The 16179-nt window shown below is 42.7% G+C and overlaps 1 protein-coding gene across 5 annotated transcripts in view; it reads left to right on the top strand.

Annotated features, from left to right (window-relative positions):
- The window catches only part of ptpn22 (protein tyrosine phosphatase non-receptor type 22), a 29321-nt gene that overhangs the window by 9831 nt on the left and 3311 nt on the right, over positions 1-16179 (top strand). Inside the window, exons 7-24 of one of the 5 annotated variants that reach the window (XR_010324073.1) lie at positions 605-664; positions 1367-1509; positions 4197-4263; positions 4662-4739; positions 5407-5493; positions 7489-7601; positions 7871-8457; positions 8999-9091; positions 9615-9704; positions 10045-10122; positions 10541-10612; positions 11039-11166; positions 12225-12252; positions 12562-12642; positions 13788-13921; positions 14397-14424; positions 15248-15306; positions 15929-16041. Coding sequence is in view for 4 of the 5 variants with exons in the window: in XM_064298819.1 (XP_064154889.1) it covers positions 605-664; positions 1367-1509; positions 4197-4263; positions 4662-4739; positions 5407-5493; positions 7489-7601; positions 7871-8457; positions 8999-9091; positions 9615-9704; positions 10045-10122; positions 10541-10612; positions 11039-11166; positions 12225-12252; positions 12562-12642; positions 13788-13921; positions 14397-14424; positions 15244-15306; positions 15929-16041 (2043 nt within the window). In the remaining variant the exon portion in view is untranslated. Of the gene's footprint in view, positions 1-604; positions 665-1366; positions 1510-4196; positions 4264-4661; positions 4740-5406; positions 5494-7488; positions 7602-7870; positions 8458-8998; positions 9092-9614; positions 9705-10044; positions 10123-10540; positions 10613-11038; positions 11167-12224; positions 12253-12561; positions 12643-13787; positions 13922-14396; positions 14425-15243; positions 15307-15928; positions 16042-16179 lie in introns of all 5 variants that reach the window. The other 4 variants (XM_064298820.1, XM_064298819.1, XM_064298822.1 and 1 more) reach the window with 4 other exon arrangements.

Raw genomic sequence — 16179 nt, 5'->3', positions numbered from 1 at the left:
GCCACAAAGAAGCATTATTCTTGAAAGTTGCTATTACAAAGATATTTTAAACATGATGGACTGAAATAGCTGGCAGTAGAGTAATGTTCAAGAGGTTTTGGGGTATTTTCTGAAGTAAACCATAGGCACAAACAAAATAAGTGGACAAAGACATGAATTATCAATCTGGACAGGATCTTATCCTTGGCAATATGCACGTTCAGGTCATTTTGCCCTAAACTGAATCTCCAGCAGATCATATCTGTGATTATTAAAATTCTGTGTAGCTGATGTTCGGCCACATCCCCTGAACACCATTGCAAAGTCACAATGGGATTATGAAATAAGAACATGAACTTCATAGGTACTATGTCTGCTTTTCTGGCTAAAGTAAGGTGGTGCTCTTCTGGAGGACATGTTCAGTCACTAAGTGAGTAATTGGGAGACATGACCATTTCAATTACTGCTTCCACCAATTACAGGCTGTAATTCAATACTGTGCCTTCAATCAACCTATCAGATGACGTTATTTGCATGGAAACTGCCATATCATTGCTAAATCCGTTTTACAAAAATAAAATATATGTTTTTTATAAATAGATTGATTTCTGTTTTTCTGCTGTAGGAATCTATGGAAAGTAAAGGGGACTACCTCACCAGGGTTTTAAAGGTGACTTACCGCAATGTGAGTACACTTATGTTAGACTCTCTTTTATGAATGTGGATGTTAACCGTAAACCCTTTGTACTAACTAATCTGCAGACACAGCACAGATGTCAGGGAATAGCAACAAACCCTCATGGACATATGATGAATATTAATATAGCCATACATTAGCAATTAATTGTGCATGAATTTCCATTTTAATGGTAATGCAATCAAAATTATTCAGCTGCCGAGCAGATTTTATGGCTCATATTTAGCTTTTTTTTTAACATCCATTTACATAGCTTGATATTTGCTGAAACAATACAGGTTAAGTACTTGGCTGACCTACTCAGCAGCAGCATCACACTTTGGATTCAAACTGAAAACAATACAAGACAGCAAGACTACTTTCCAAACAAGACCCTGTGCAAGGAGTCCATTTTCTAGTACCTGAAAACCACAACAACAGCAACAACAACTATAATATCAAACACATGGTTTATCAAATAGCTTTGTGGTACATGTTAAACACTGTACCATATTAATAAAGCACATTGTGCTTTAATGACTTACAAAACCGTACCATGGTCTAAACTGTGTTTATATGCAGTTTAGAAATATTTTGCGCTGCCTTGTACGCCGTATTATAAAATAAATAATAATTGTTTTAAATTGTTAGCATATCTCACTTTACATTCTGCCTGTACAGTAAGGTTTGTTTGTCTCAATTCCCCTCCAGACATCCCGCATGTTGTGGCAGCTGCACTATGTGAATTGGCCAGACCACGGCGTGCCGGCCTCCATCCCACCAATCCTGGAGCTGCTCCAGGAGATGCGGTCCTACCAGGAGCATGACGATGTGCCCATCTGCATCCACTGCAGGTGCGCTACCTTTCGTTACGTTTAGCAGACGCTCTTATCCAGAGCAACTGGCAACGTGACAGAACATAACCACATTATGTGAGTAGACCTGACTAAGAAACGCCGCGCCAACATCATAGAATGTTTGAGAAAACATTTCAGCATCACCTGCTGTCAGCATAGGGCAAACAGCATTGGGGGGAGGGGGGGGGGGGGGGCACAGATCAAGAGGTTGAAAAAACAGACTGTGATTTAAAAAAAACAGTATGCACAGCTGAGCACAGTACCTCAGCCTGCTCTGAACGCAGGGTTTAACACTGGGACCTGTGCCTGTGCCTCCTGAAATGAAGGCAGCCTGCTCTGTGTGCAGTAGGCGCCACCATGTCATCAGAGCCTCCTGTTTCACTTTTTGGCCATAATATGTGAGGCCCCTTCCCCCACACAGTCACAGAGGAAGTGAATGTGGGTGGCTGGCCAGCCACCAGCCTCACCACTTGAACAAGCGACAAGTAGCAGTTTATTTCCATTACGAGAAAGGGACCGATAGCTGCCTGTTAACACAGCTCATACCTGGAGTGTGTGTGCGTGTGCATGTGCGTGTGTGTGGTGAGGAGGGGGGGTGGGGGGGTACACCAAGGCTCCACCCAAATACACACGGTTTGGCATCAGCCAAACAGTGTCAACACTGCAGCAGGTGCTGGGGTTTGTTCTGTGTCCTGGATTACCACAAGAACACCATGCACACGTATCGTTTATTCACTTCGACTTTCAGAAATTCCGCGGATACTTCTGTGCTCTGCTCTAGCCTTTTTTTTGTCACTCTAGGCATGATTGATGCGGGGGCTGTGTGGTGTAGTAAGTAATCGCAAAACATGGGGGGAGGGGGATTTCACCGACTATCGTGAACACTCCATGTTGTATTTTTCAAATTTTTCCTTTGGTTTGACCCTATAGCTAATTACCAAAATAAAATAATTGCAAAAATAAAAGCAGTTCATCTAAACACTGGAGAGAGGACTCTTTCACAAGGGCGTTAGGGTGAGGAAGTGAGGACATAATACACAGGGTCAAGAGCTTGGATGTCCTCTTTCTTTGCTCAACAAGGCAAGAGCGACATGGGGCGACGTGGCTCAGGAGGTAAGAGCGCTTGTCTGGCAGTCGGAGGGTTGCCGGTTCAAACCCCGCCCTGGGCGTGTCGAAGTGTCCTTGAGCAAGACACCTAACCCCTAACTGCTCTGGCGAATGAGAGGCATCAATTGTAAAGCGCTTTGGATAAAAGCGCTATATAAATGCAGTCTATTTTTTTAAATTTTTTTTTTTACCAAGAGCAGTCAATCCCCAAACAAAAGAGGTTCAGGGGTTCGATAAGCCTAGCTCTTAACACTGAGTTTCCCTCACATTTTTGTTCTACATTAGTTAGTCAGTGTCTGGTGCCTGTGTGCTGCTCACTAACTCATGGATGGTGTTAGGCAGTCAACCACAAGGGGAGACCTGTGACAAAGGGAGGGCACTGTTTTGAAGGGTGCCTAACAGGCTGAGAGTAATGGTGAAATGAGTGAGAGCGTGAAGCTTGTTTAAGCACTCTTCAATGCAAATACATGGGGCCTCATTTATAAAAAATGTTCTTAGGTTTATACTTAAACTTAGTCTTAAGATCATTTCCGCCGGTGTGCTCATGTTCGATTCATAAAAGATACTGAGCATAAAATACATTGCTTACGCAGGTTCTAAGAAGCCCATTTGTAACCTATGCACCTATGATCTATAAATCTCAAATTAACTTAAAATCGATGGCACCTGAACGTGCCTTACAATCAGCGATTTCCCCTTATATTATTGTGAAACACCAGACCCAAGCGAACTGCAATGCACAAACAATCAATAAATACATTTGTTAAAATACCACGTCTGTGTTTATTTAACCCATGTACTAATATATGCAAATCTGTGCAGCAATTAACCATTTTCATCCGGTAATAATATTTACTATTAACTAGAGATCTAGTAACGGTGACGCGTTGTTACAATAATGCTAGCACAAATCAGGGTTTAGTCAGGAATAATCATGGACCAAAAGAGAAAAGCAAACTTCTTGAAAGACAAGATCACGGTGATGGTAGAGGAGATTGAAGACAGGCAACACGTATTATTCGATGGACTAAATAGTGGGTTGACAAACAATTAATTCCTCACACTTTTAATTGATAATTCCTATTACATTGTTCATAAAGCTAATGCAAAGTTCACCACAGGCTTGGACGCATATGTGTCCCAAATTGCAATACCCCTACATAACCAGCAGGAAAATCACTTACGTCAAGTTTAGGCTTTGCGTAGAGATAAGATCATTTCCACGTCAAAGTAAGGTTTTATAAATAAACTACTTATACGTGGTTTTCTGCGTAAATCATTCTTAAGATCGGAATTGATCGTAAGTCCGTTTTATAAATGAGGCCCATGGACTTGCATATTGCTTACAAAGCTTGTGAATGGGGCAGATTTACCCCGCATGAGAGCCTGTGATATTGTGCGATAACCCCACCCCCCACCCCAGAAAGAATTCAAAGATACTTTTTTCTCTGTTTTTTAAATGCAAAACAATCAGTGGGTTAACATTAATAACTAAGGGAGGACCAACGTGTTGAAATGCTGTATCAGGCCTGTAGGAGAGCTAACACATTCTGTCTGATGTCTTTATTGGTCTGCAGTGCCGGTTGCGGTAGGACGGGGGTACTGTGCGTCATTGACTACACCTGGAAACTTCTGCGAAACCAGGTACGATGGTTGCTGGTTTAACCCAGGTGGTCTAAGCCACCAGATGTTCTACTCTTATGGCCATTACGTTAAACACAATGGAGGTAAAGGGTTTGCGTGGTTGTGTGTGTGCGTGCATGTGTGCGTGTGTTTGCATGCGTGCGATTATGAGTGTGAGTGTGTGTGTGTGTGTATGTGTGCGGTCATGAGTGTGTGTGTGGCTGAGTGGAGGGGTCAGGAAAAGAAAAGACCACTGTTCCAAGTCCAACTAGATGTGTTCTAGAAGTAATAATCAATCAATCAGGGAAACAAATATTGAACCAGCACTATGGTGGTTACCTGTAAATCGCTGAAAGAGCAATTAACGGCTAACAGTGGGTGGGAAACCAACGTCAGCTGCTTTACTTGCTACTTTCCAGCTGATCACAGAAGACTTCTGCATCTTCAAACTGGTCCAGGAAATGCGGACACAAAGACCCTCAATAGTTCAAACGAAGGTGAGCGTTATCCAATAAAGCAACACCTCCCTTGTACTGCACATACACTGCATTAGTTAGAGAAATCAATATTCAATTTCAAAATTCTCATTATCTATTTAGTGTTCATACTGGAGGCAGCATTTATTTCAGGTTGGCTATTATTTCAAGGGATACTGTATCTGTGAAAATGATCATTCTAACAGCACATATACATCAGCCTTCCAACCAACTACTTGTCTGTGACAATCCTAGAGTAATTAAATACTACAGCAATTCCCTCAGCTTATGTGTTTAATAATTTCATTGTTAATAGTAGCATTAAGACAGTACCCGTCATCTCATGATTAAAATCTATTATTTTGGACATAAACATATCTGGGGAAAAATTACAATGCTTAAATCTGACATGTAATCCGTTTATTCGGCTAAGGCTCTTCCGGTTAAGTACCTTGCTCAATGGTGCAGTGGCCTAGCCAGAGCTTAAACAGTAACCCGCAGTTTGTTATCTGCTACACCACACTGCTTTCCTCACTGTGAAAGCATTCCAAATTCAGCTGCATGATGTGAGGAGAAAGTTTTTCTCCTTTGCTGTTACAGTGGCTTTAGGCTGTGGAAGCCACCCTGGTCTGTTTGCGACAGGTAAAAACCTAAACCTGAACTCACACACATCCGGTTCGTCTCCTAGGAGCAGTATGAGCTTGTCTACAGGACCATTAAGATCTTGTTTGAGAACTACCTGCAGATGATGGTCAGCCATTCAAGTGCAGTTGAGGTAAGCGGGGTGGTGGGGGGGAGGCCCAGGCGGGAGAACAACGGCACTCTCGAAAGTCACTGAACCATCAAGCCAAACAAACTATAACTCTCGGTTAAGCAAATCAGCTGATGTCAGTGCTTGTAATTAATAGTCCCTTAGGTTAATTAATGAACATGCAATTCAAAACTCACCACCAGTGCAATCAGCTGCCACGGTGAAGCAGAACGCCCTGATGTCATTCTCACTTATGCACATACCACATATATACCACATATAATTACACAGCTTTTAAAGCCTTTATCTAAATCATCTGCATACATTGCAGTAAGAATAAACAAAGCCTTTGTGCCAACAATTCATCTCTACATGTACAGACACATCTGTCACTTGCTTTGTTTGCTTGCTTGCTTGCTTGTTTGCCCATTTGTTTTGTTGCACGGCAAATATAAAATTATCCATAGGCAAAATCAAAGCTTAAATCAATAGTTCACACTACCTCTGGAGGAATAACATGGCTGCACAAGCTGCTCCGAGTTACTTGAAGTGTATTTTCTTGCTTGGCGGACCACAAACCGCCAAACCCCTGTACCTGCCATTTTAAAGTCAGTAGGTTGTCGGCTCTAATCATCTAAAATACAATGTATAACACACAAAAAATGCCTGGACCAATAGGAAACAGACACTAAAATTTCAACAATGCAAAAAACTACATCCTGTCCCTTTAAATTCCATTTTGTAGAGAGGCTTATCTGTTCCTTTCATTTAGCAGTTATGAAGTGAATGTGTTTTCATTGTCTGTTGATCTCTTGTTGCTATATGAAAGTGTGCAGGGACATCGTGCTTGTGTGTGTGTGTGTGTGTGTGTGTGCATGTATGTGTCTGTGGGTGCGCGCAGTCCTGTGCATATGGGTGTGTCAGAGCGTGACGCCTGTGGCTACTACCTTCATGTGCGATAAAAAGAAATGCTTTAGCCTTGACTGAATCCCCAGGGTTACACTGACATAAAAATAACTCACACTGCAGCCACAACCAGCTGGTCCATTCACACGCGCCATAAACGCTGATTTCTGGGAAGTCCTGCCAGGTTTACATCAAAAAGCAGAGATGCTGCTCTTGAGTTTAACATAAGATTACGTCTGTCTACTTGTTTGTTTGTTCAAATCTTTTTGTTGGTATGACAACCTACTCACCTAAAAGAACCCACTCTGCTTTCACACTGAATTACTGTTTAATCAGTGTTCAGTGTTCTATCTCAAGACTTTGAATATGATAAGGAAATATCATCATATGTTATAATTGCTCACAATACAATTCTTTTTGTAAATTTTTGTAAGGATTTTTGAACTCACAATTAAGAATTCAAATAGTTTGGGAAGAGACCTACTTCGGTTATAATATACAGGTATATTTTATGCTTTTTAATGAATATTACACGTAACATAATACATCACTCATATACATTCTTCTATGATTAATATCGAAAAATTAAAATTGTCATTGCTTTATGATGAATATATCCAGTGTTCATCAAAGGAGATTTCCACAAAGGGATTGCGCTTGATGCAGACATAACTGCGAAATAAGCACACTTTGGCCAGTGGTTTTTGTGGATAGGTTTACATTTGAGAACAAACTCTGAAGTGAAACCAAGTTCTGTTCAGAGACACAAAAAGCTGTGCTTGATTCCCACAAATTACCTCAAAGAAACTAAAACCCACTACTTCTCTCCAACAGATGAGCAAGTTTTCTGTGGACAGACTAGTGAACAGACTGTCCACAGTATACTGCATATTTGATGGTTGTGGATATACATATGTACACAGTACTACACACATGCTTGCATAAATGCACTCACAAACATGTGCAAGTGTCTCTGCCGGGACATGCACGCACAGCTCATGTTTATTAAATGTGTGACACAACATTTGTTAAGGGTCTGTGGATTATAGTTTGCTAGTTTGCTGTTCCTCTCCAACACATGTGGTCTCCCCCCCCCCCCCCCTCGTAACTCAGGTACCAGCTTCTCCCACCCCCAGCCCAGTGTCCAGTGAGAGTGACCTCACAGCCCCTTGTGAGGTGTTGAACCTGGACCAGGAAGAGGAAGTACACCTAGTGCCATGGCCCAGGTAAGGTGTTACTCTGTGGAGCCTAAGACCCCTTTTTTATATCTTTACCTTGGTGTAGTATCATGACATACTGTATAATCAGATCTACAAGACTGAAATATTACACTCTGAAAAAATATAACTGAATAATCTAGTCTTCTAGTGAGATCATAAAAAGTGGATATTGGGGCAGCTATTGAGGCAAATATTAAGAAATGGCTTTGAAATTCCAGTATGACCATCTCAAAAGTATCACCTGATCAGTGGTGTCACGCACTCTTCTGTCCCAGGCACATGAAAAGGGAGGAGCCAAAAGAGTTGACCAACTGGGAGACCGCAGGGGGCCTCTCCCTAGTGCTGCCACGCCTTCCAGCAGAGGAGGATGGTTGTAATGGTCTGGTGTCCCAGTCATCCAAGTGTTCCCCCGAGGATACCCTCAGCTCTCTGATTGAAAGTTCCAGACAAAGGGCCCAAGAAGAGTGGGACTTCCAATCGGAGAGGCACATCAGTCAGCATGCCAAAATGGCGGGGGTGGCTGAACTCATCCCAAAAAGCTGGACCATGGCCCTGCCTACTCAGGAGGACGCAACCACCCAGAGTCCTAGCAGGGGGAGCTGGAATGCCCCACAGGAAGAGGAAGTGGCCCTGCTGGAGCTGGAAGCAAACCCCAATTCTCCAGGTTACTGGGAGTTCTCCTGCTTCTCAGTGGAAGACCCTTACTTCAGTCCCAGCTCTCCCCAGGACTCACAGGCTACATTGGACCCAGAGGAGTTGCCGCCCTTCGACAGCAGGACCAGTAACCTGTGCCTCACCACCCCTGCACTGACCCTCAATGACCATCCACTGGTACTGCCCCAATTTGAAACCCTCGCCACAGGTAAGAGGGTGTCCCCAATCTGCTGTCCATCACCTCGAATCTGAAATAGTGGAAATGTTTGCTGTGACCTACACATTACTGCTGTAGTCAAGGCCCATTCTTGTTCCTTGTACATATTTAACATATTGTTTCATTGTTCATACTGTTTCAACACCAGTATCAAGAAGCAACACATAGTTGATGATCCAGACCAGGAAAATCTGTCGACCACATCCAAGTGTATTTGCCGTATAACATTGTCAAACTGAATATGAAATATTAGACACACCTATCCAGTTGTTCAGAAGAGCAGGGTGGGCAGGAAGGCAAAAGTCTGTTTGAGATTAGGAGCGATAACAGCCACCCCAAATAGACCAGGTGTCAAGACAGCTCTACCACATCACATCCTGGCTCCAGGAAAAGGGCGAAACCCAAAGCTTGCAGAAAACCTTTCATAGCCATGCCAATCATGTTCATTTTACAGCTGAAAAAAATCTGTAAAAGTAGCATCTGTGCATTTGTGCCCATGGCTGTGTGTGTGTGTGTTTTCTGCACCTTAAAGTAGTCACTCCAGTCTCTGATGAAGACATCCCCCCCACACCACCAGAGCGAACTCCTGAATCCTTCATCCTGGCTGACAGTCCAGTAAGTCCAGGTGAGCCTCCAACACAATGATCTCAAACTTTCTCCCCTTTTACATCCCTCCTTCCACAGAAATCATTTGCAGAAACCAGAAAAGAACTTTCAAATCCACCATTGCATTACGTTATATACACAGAACTTTTCAATGAGCTTTGAATAGAGTCTGTTCAGCCCCTTTTCTAATGTCCTTGCAAGGCACAAGTCTAATGGTTGATCAGAGCTGCACCTTAGTGTCGTAGCAAGGCACACTAACAGTATTGCTTCATATGCAATGCCAATATCAGACAAGAAGTAAAACAAAGTTAGAGATGCAGACCAGGAAAATATGTAGAGCACATCCAAGTGTATTTGCTATATAATCATGTTATACAGTACTGAATATGAAATATTATACACATTATCCAATTATCAGAAGACCATGACAGACAGGAAGGCAGAAGAAAACCTTCCAGGCACTTAATCTTCTGATATTTTTGAACAGAGACCATTCCTAGCCATGCCAATCATTTTCATGATTTTTTTGCACCTTGACATAGCCACTCCAGTCTCCGATGAAGACAACCCCCCCTCGCTACCAGAGCGAACTCCTGAATCCTACATCCTGGCTTACAGCCCAGATAGCCCAGGTGAGCCCCCAACACAGTGATCTCAAACTTTCTCCCCTCCATTTACATCCTTCCTTCCTTGTATGCCTCTGTCTACCCCCCACCCCAAATCCCACTACCGCTCCTTCCACAGAAATCCTGAACAGAAACCAGAAAATAACTTTGAAAACCAGTATTGAATGAAGTTATGTACACAGATCTGTATAATGGTTTCCAAACAGACTTTCTCTCATTTCCTCGCAAACCACACGTTCATTTCATGCCCATTTGCTAAGCTGTGCTACCATTTCAACCCCTCGCTCGAAAGAATCAGCTTCCTGTACCAATATCAATTGCTTGCGTTGTGTGTGGTGTCCTCCAGAGAGGCCTCCTAGCAGTGACAGTGAGAGGCTGCTGACTGTTCTCCCACTGAACACGACTGAGACGCTCTGTGGAAATGGTAAGCTGGGAAAAGCAGCTCGGGTCCATCTGTGGGTCCCGTGGTTCTGTTATCATCAGCAGTAGTGCTTATTTCCATTAGTCTTACCCAGGGCGAGCTGCATAGCAGACATATTGAACTGCAGTCTTATACAAGTGATTGCTACTTGGATAACTACCTTATGCAAGTGATTACTACCAGGTTAATTGACTTCCTCATTGGCACAAATCCATGTCTAGTACAGGAATCCACCACACTATGGTCTATGGCTTATTACTGCAGGAGTGAAATGTTGAACATGCTATTAATTAAAAATCACATGGTTATCATTTTCTCTTGATGTTTTAGCTTCAAAGAGGGTTGATACCAAGGTTGCACATGGTCAGTCAGATGGGTGCCATCAAATAATAATATTACTTTGAATGCTATGTCTCTCCAGGGAGCCCCCCCTCACCTGTGCCCCCCCTGCCAGAGAGAACCCCAGAGTCCTTCATCCTGGCCACTGATGATGGTATGTGCAACAAAGCAACACTCTGATCTGAATGCTTTACGCTTTAGTTCTCTTTTGTAACAAGTGTAGTGACATTTCCAACACTATCAGGAGAGCACCAGGGCATAATGGCATGAAGAACAACTGGGATAGAAACCGAACAAACAAGGCTCCAGAGCCCCAGCTAACGTTAATGTTAATGCTAATGTGAATAATAATAATAATAATAATAATAATAATAATAATAATAATAATAATAAAGGCTTTCGGAACCTTATAGTGTAATATGGTAAAGGAGGTCTCTCCAAGTTAAACCCCATAAATGGAATCCACCAGGGTGAGGCACCATAGCAGTATTTTTGCACCAGAATACTCACAACACTCCAGTTGAGGTAGAGAGAAAGGGAGACTAAGGGAAGCTCCTGTGCCCTCCTGTGTCCTCTGCAGATCTGCTGCAGGGTGTGGCCCAGCATGAGCCGCTCAGCCCCAACCCCAGAGTCGGGATGTCCTCTGAGTGGTGTGGAACCTCAGAACCACCCTCACTGGAGCCCAAGAAATCCTGGGCCCGGAGCAAGGTGAGCACCAGACAGAAGGAGCTCTCCACAGGCTTCCATTCACAATTAATAGAAATGAAAGCAGGCAGCCTAAAGTGCTTCAAAGCACAGGTCGGTCATAGCAGTTTCAATAAATTAACTGCGTATAAATGAGACAACTAAATGAAAAGGGTTTCCAATTAAAATAGAATTTAAAAGAATATCATAAATCAGAATGTAAAAATAAATACTGTATACTGTTTAAATGCACATTATTGATTTGAGAACCCAAAACTTGGAAAATATTGAAGCCATAACATAAATCATTTTGGGGTCACATTTCAAAATCAAAAGCAACAGAACAACTGTATGAAATTAATATAAGTAACTAAAAACAACACCGCCAGCAAACCGCAGACGACACCAATTGCAGGCACATAATGCATGGCAGAACTAAAAAAAGCGGATCCTTTTAAATGTCAGCTTCTACTGCTCTTAGTTCATAAACTGGGGCAGGATTGTAAATGTACTGTAAAATTGAGTTGCTTCTGCACTTCTTTTTGGTTGGTTAGAGGCTTCACACCATAAATGGTGCATGGCACAGAAGTAGCGAAGTGAAACCATTAATTCTAATCCTTTCTATAAATGTAATATAACAGGATGTGATGCAGTAATTTATTTTATGAAAACATGCATGGCTTTGAGGTCTCACTCCATCTGTCCCAACAGTAATAAAAGACTGCCACACTGCCTTTCTTTGAGAATATGCAACATTTGATTTTTGATATAAACCCATTTGCAATGCAGCTTGCATGAAGATCAATATAATGCTGTGAGCATTTTAAAAGGCATGCATTCAAACACACCTTGTTTAGATTGGGCCTGAGCTGAGTGCACTAATTAGTCACTAGCTTGTGGGTAAGTAGCTTGTGGGAGAAAGCACACGACATTGAGATGGGAGACATTATAACTGGCAATGTCACTGACAATCACTGCAACCTTACGGTAACATTGGGGGAACGTTGTGCAACACCCCAGTGTCTGTGGTTTGCAAATGAGCCAAAGCAAGACGATGACAAACTTTTTCCACTCTCTTTCAGAGCTTAAAGGTCAGAATGTCGATGCTGGGTGAGTTGATTGAACACATCTCTTTTTAAATATCTCTTTGTATGAGGAAGATGGAATGTAGGTAGATGATCTACTGTACTTCTGGTCATTAGAAAGACACGAGCTTCACGATGAATGTGGGCTGAGCGATTACAGGCACATTTCTTACATAGCTTTGATACCTGTTATCAGCTCTTGCCACTGTTCCTGTTCCGCAAAGACATAGTTCAGTCAAATCTACAAGCTGTTCTATTGCAACAAGGGCTTGTACGCTGCATGCTGTATACTGTACTGACTTGACTTTTTTACTCCCTGACCACCCTATTGCAGTGTACCCTTCTTTTTCCCTGGCACCTGCCCCAGTTCAACCACAGCCAACTGCCCCTCATCTTCCTGCTACTGCTAATATAGGTAAAGTTTGCCCTGAATAATATCTTCCTTGAATCTATCAGTCTTTGGCAAAAGCATCTGATTAATTGTTGACATTAATGCATAAGAATTTAACCTCCTCCATCTTTTATGCTCTCACTTAGCTATTAATATGGTTTATGTTCTAACCCAACTCTCAAAAACCAGAAATAAAGTAATGTGACAGTTCCTTTGCCTGTTTTTAGGTGTGATGTCATTGGGTAAATTATCTGATTGACCTTTTTTGCAAACAAATCCTCTTTGTCTGCCACACCACCTCTACCAAAGAGATCTCTGGAGATATTCGTTCTGGTTTCAGAGGAAGGCCAGCTCCTTATGTTCTCCAGTGTCTAACCACAACCCACAACATTTTGTTTTCTGAGCTTTTCTACTTAATTTTCCAATTCAATAAAAGTATCATAATACTATAATATAATTAAAACCAAGATTGAAAACATGGGTTTCCATGGAAGTTTGCTTCATACCTCCAAAATTAAATTAAGATTGCTAAGCAAAGATATCAGATGCTAGGGTAAATATTACTTGGACAACAACATATTCTTTGCCTTTGATTAAAAGGAATATCCTTAATACATGTCCGTGTCCGAAGTCCAGTGCATCAATTTATTGAAATAAGCAATAAGAAATAAAATAATCTGTGCCAAATCCCATCCGGGGCATGGAGGAGAAAGAGGCAAAGGGAGGAAGAAGTGAGAACTGATTACAGTTTTCATAAGAATTAAGACCCTTTTTCACTCGTGTCATTTTGCAGTGACAGTGTTCAGGGGCGACCATGAAACCCTCCAACACGTACAGTGAGCTCCATAATGTTCGGGTCAAAGGCATATTTTTTCTTGATTTGATTCTGTACTCCATTATTTTAGATTTGTAATCAAACAATTCACATGTTGGTAATTACAGATTCTCAGCTTTTACTATAAGGTATTGTAATACATTGTTTCATCTTGTAGAAATGAAAGCACTTTTAATGCATAGCCCCCCATTTCAGTAAAAACATGTATGTAGTTGGCCACATGTGTCTGCAGAGACCCTTTGCCCCTCAAAAGGTCTCTGCATGGCCCTGTATTCAATAACGTTTTTGAAGCAAAGACTTGCGATGACTTTTCAAGCCGAGGATCTTTTCTCAGGTCCAGGGAACCAAAATAGCGAGCCGGTCCCGCAGCTGAGCAGAGAGCCTTCGCAGAGGATCGGGACGTCCTCCGAGTGGGCAGGAAATTCGCACCCAAAGACGTTCCTGGAAGTGGTGATGAACCGAAGCAAAGTGAGAGACAGTCACTCGCTCACCCAGAGACTCAGTCATTGGTCCCTTAGAGACTGTGACCCGGAGCGCTGCTCTTGTGACCAGACTGTCATAAGTTGTTTTAATGCTAAGCTGACAGGATGATAAAAGTATTTATGTATTCAGGGACCCAAGAAGCACAAAGCAGACTTCATCATGATGGGCAAAGCTGAAAAGTGCCTGATTGCATCCTTAAAATCAGGCCCACGGGCTGCTTGACAACGTTCATCCACATTCTTTCATTGGAAAAAGAACATCAAGTTCTTTTGAGGAAAGTAGGGTAGATAAAATGATTAGGCCACAAAAATTATTTTGGGTTATCTTATCTGAGCCTAAACTAAAACCTTAAAACTTTTCTTCGGCACTATAGGTTCCAGGGACTTAGCTTAGCTAGCTGCATCTGTTATTAAAGGACGTATTTTAATTGAATGCTCCATCATTTCATTTTCTCTTACAGAGTGTTAAAACGAAAAGTCCAAAGAACGGTAAGAGTGCGCTATGCCCTGGCCGCGGTACAGACTTGCTACAGTAACTTTCGCCTGTTTGCAGACTCTCCTCAGTTCTTCTGCTTAAATAGGCCATGGCTGCTGCCAGCCTTTGAGGGGCCCTAAGCCCTTCAAAGGGGCCCTTCAACTGACCTCTTTCACACGCTAACACTACAGTGCTCTTTTACGGAATGTGTCATTATATAAAAGAGGAAGCTGCGTAACTGGCTCCTTCACCCTCCAGGCTATCCAGGCTGCTTTCAAGCATGGGTACCCTCTCTTGCCACTAGAGGGAGATCCAACACTTTGTTTTTGAAAGGCAATGACACTGGTCAAAAACATTTATGTGTCAAATTTGCTTTGAGTATAGTTGACTTATTGCATAATGGATATTTGCGCATTTTGTTTCATTCCATAGACTTTACAGCTTGTTCAAAGCATTGTGACCACGACAACCATCCACAGTTATGACTGACAATTTAAATTATACAAATACAGAATTGGCCCAGCCTTTTTGTTTGCAATTACCCGTAGTTCTACTTTTTTTAATTGCACAAATACGAGTTCAATAAATCATGTGCTATACTGCATTTAACTGTATTGACATTTTAAAACACATTTGAAGGCAAGACAAATAATGCTGAAACTTCAGAATGCATGTGTAAACATCGTGCTACTATATGTGTAAACATTGTGCTACTGTATGTGGTGAGCAGTGTCATTAGTGCATTTAGTGAAGTGTGCTCAGTAGGGTGTGTGGCAGTGTGTGCTAGGCGCAGTCTATCGGCCTGTGTACTCAGCTGTGTTTACGTCTTGCAGATAGATTGTCTGTGGCTTGTCCGGCCGCTGCTTCCAGTGTGGCTGTTGCACCTGCAGGAAACGGTGAGTGACACTACGAAAACTCTGCCTCTGCTTCTCTCTAAGGCAAACGAGGGATTCACTCATGAAAAACACTGACACACACGCACTGACACACACACACACACTCACACACACACACACACACATCCTCTTTCTCATAATCGCTTACGCACACGTGCACACACTACACTCACACACACACTCACACACACGCACACACACACACACACACACACACACATACACACACACACATGCACACGTGCACACACACACACACACACACACACACCCTCTTTCTCATAATCGCTCATGCACACATGCACACACTACACTCGGACACACACTCACACACACATGCACACACACATACACACACACACACATGCAACCACGCACGCACACACACACACACATCCTCTTTCTCATAATCGCTCACGCACACATATGCGCACACACACACACTGAAACATGCACATGCGCACATACATGCACGCACACACCCTCTTTCTCATACTCTTGCACGCACGTACACACACACACACCCACCCCCACACACTGACCGGCCTCTCTTAGAAGACTCGCAGAGCTGAAAAACACGACCATCTCTCTCTCTCTCTCTCTCTCTCTCTCTCTCTCTCAGCTGCAGCAGAGCTGTTCGCAGACAGCGGGACATCAGCCAGCGCTGGTGTGGCTGGGGAGAGACAGAACAAGAGCAGCGGGAAAAGCTCTCTGCCCAGCATGACCCGGTCCAAGGTACTATTGCCAGCAAATACACCCCATTAGTCTCTTACGCCCAGCCGAGAGTGCATGCCTGCACAGCTCCCTCAGAAATGATTCACAACCTTCTTAAAGATTAATAAAAAGACTATAACATAACACAGTAATGTAAGT

Source organism: Anguilla rostrata, chromosome 11 (assembly GCF_018555375.3).
Source record: "Anguilla rostrata isolate EN2019 chromosome 11, ASM1855537v3, whole genome shotgun sequence".
NCBI classification, from domain to species: Eukaryota; Metazoa; Chordata; class Actinopteri; order Anguilliformes; family Anguillidae; genus Anguilla; species Anguilla rostrata.
Note: the sequence above shows the minus strand (reverse complement) of the source record. Positions and strands in the feature narration are given on the sequence as shown.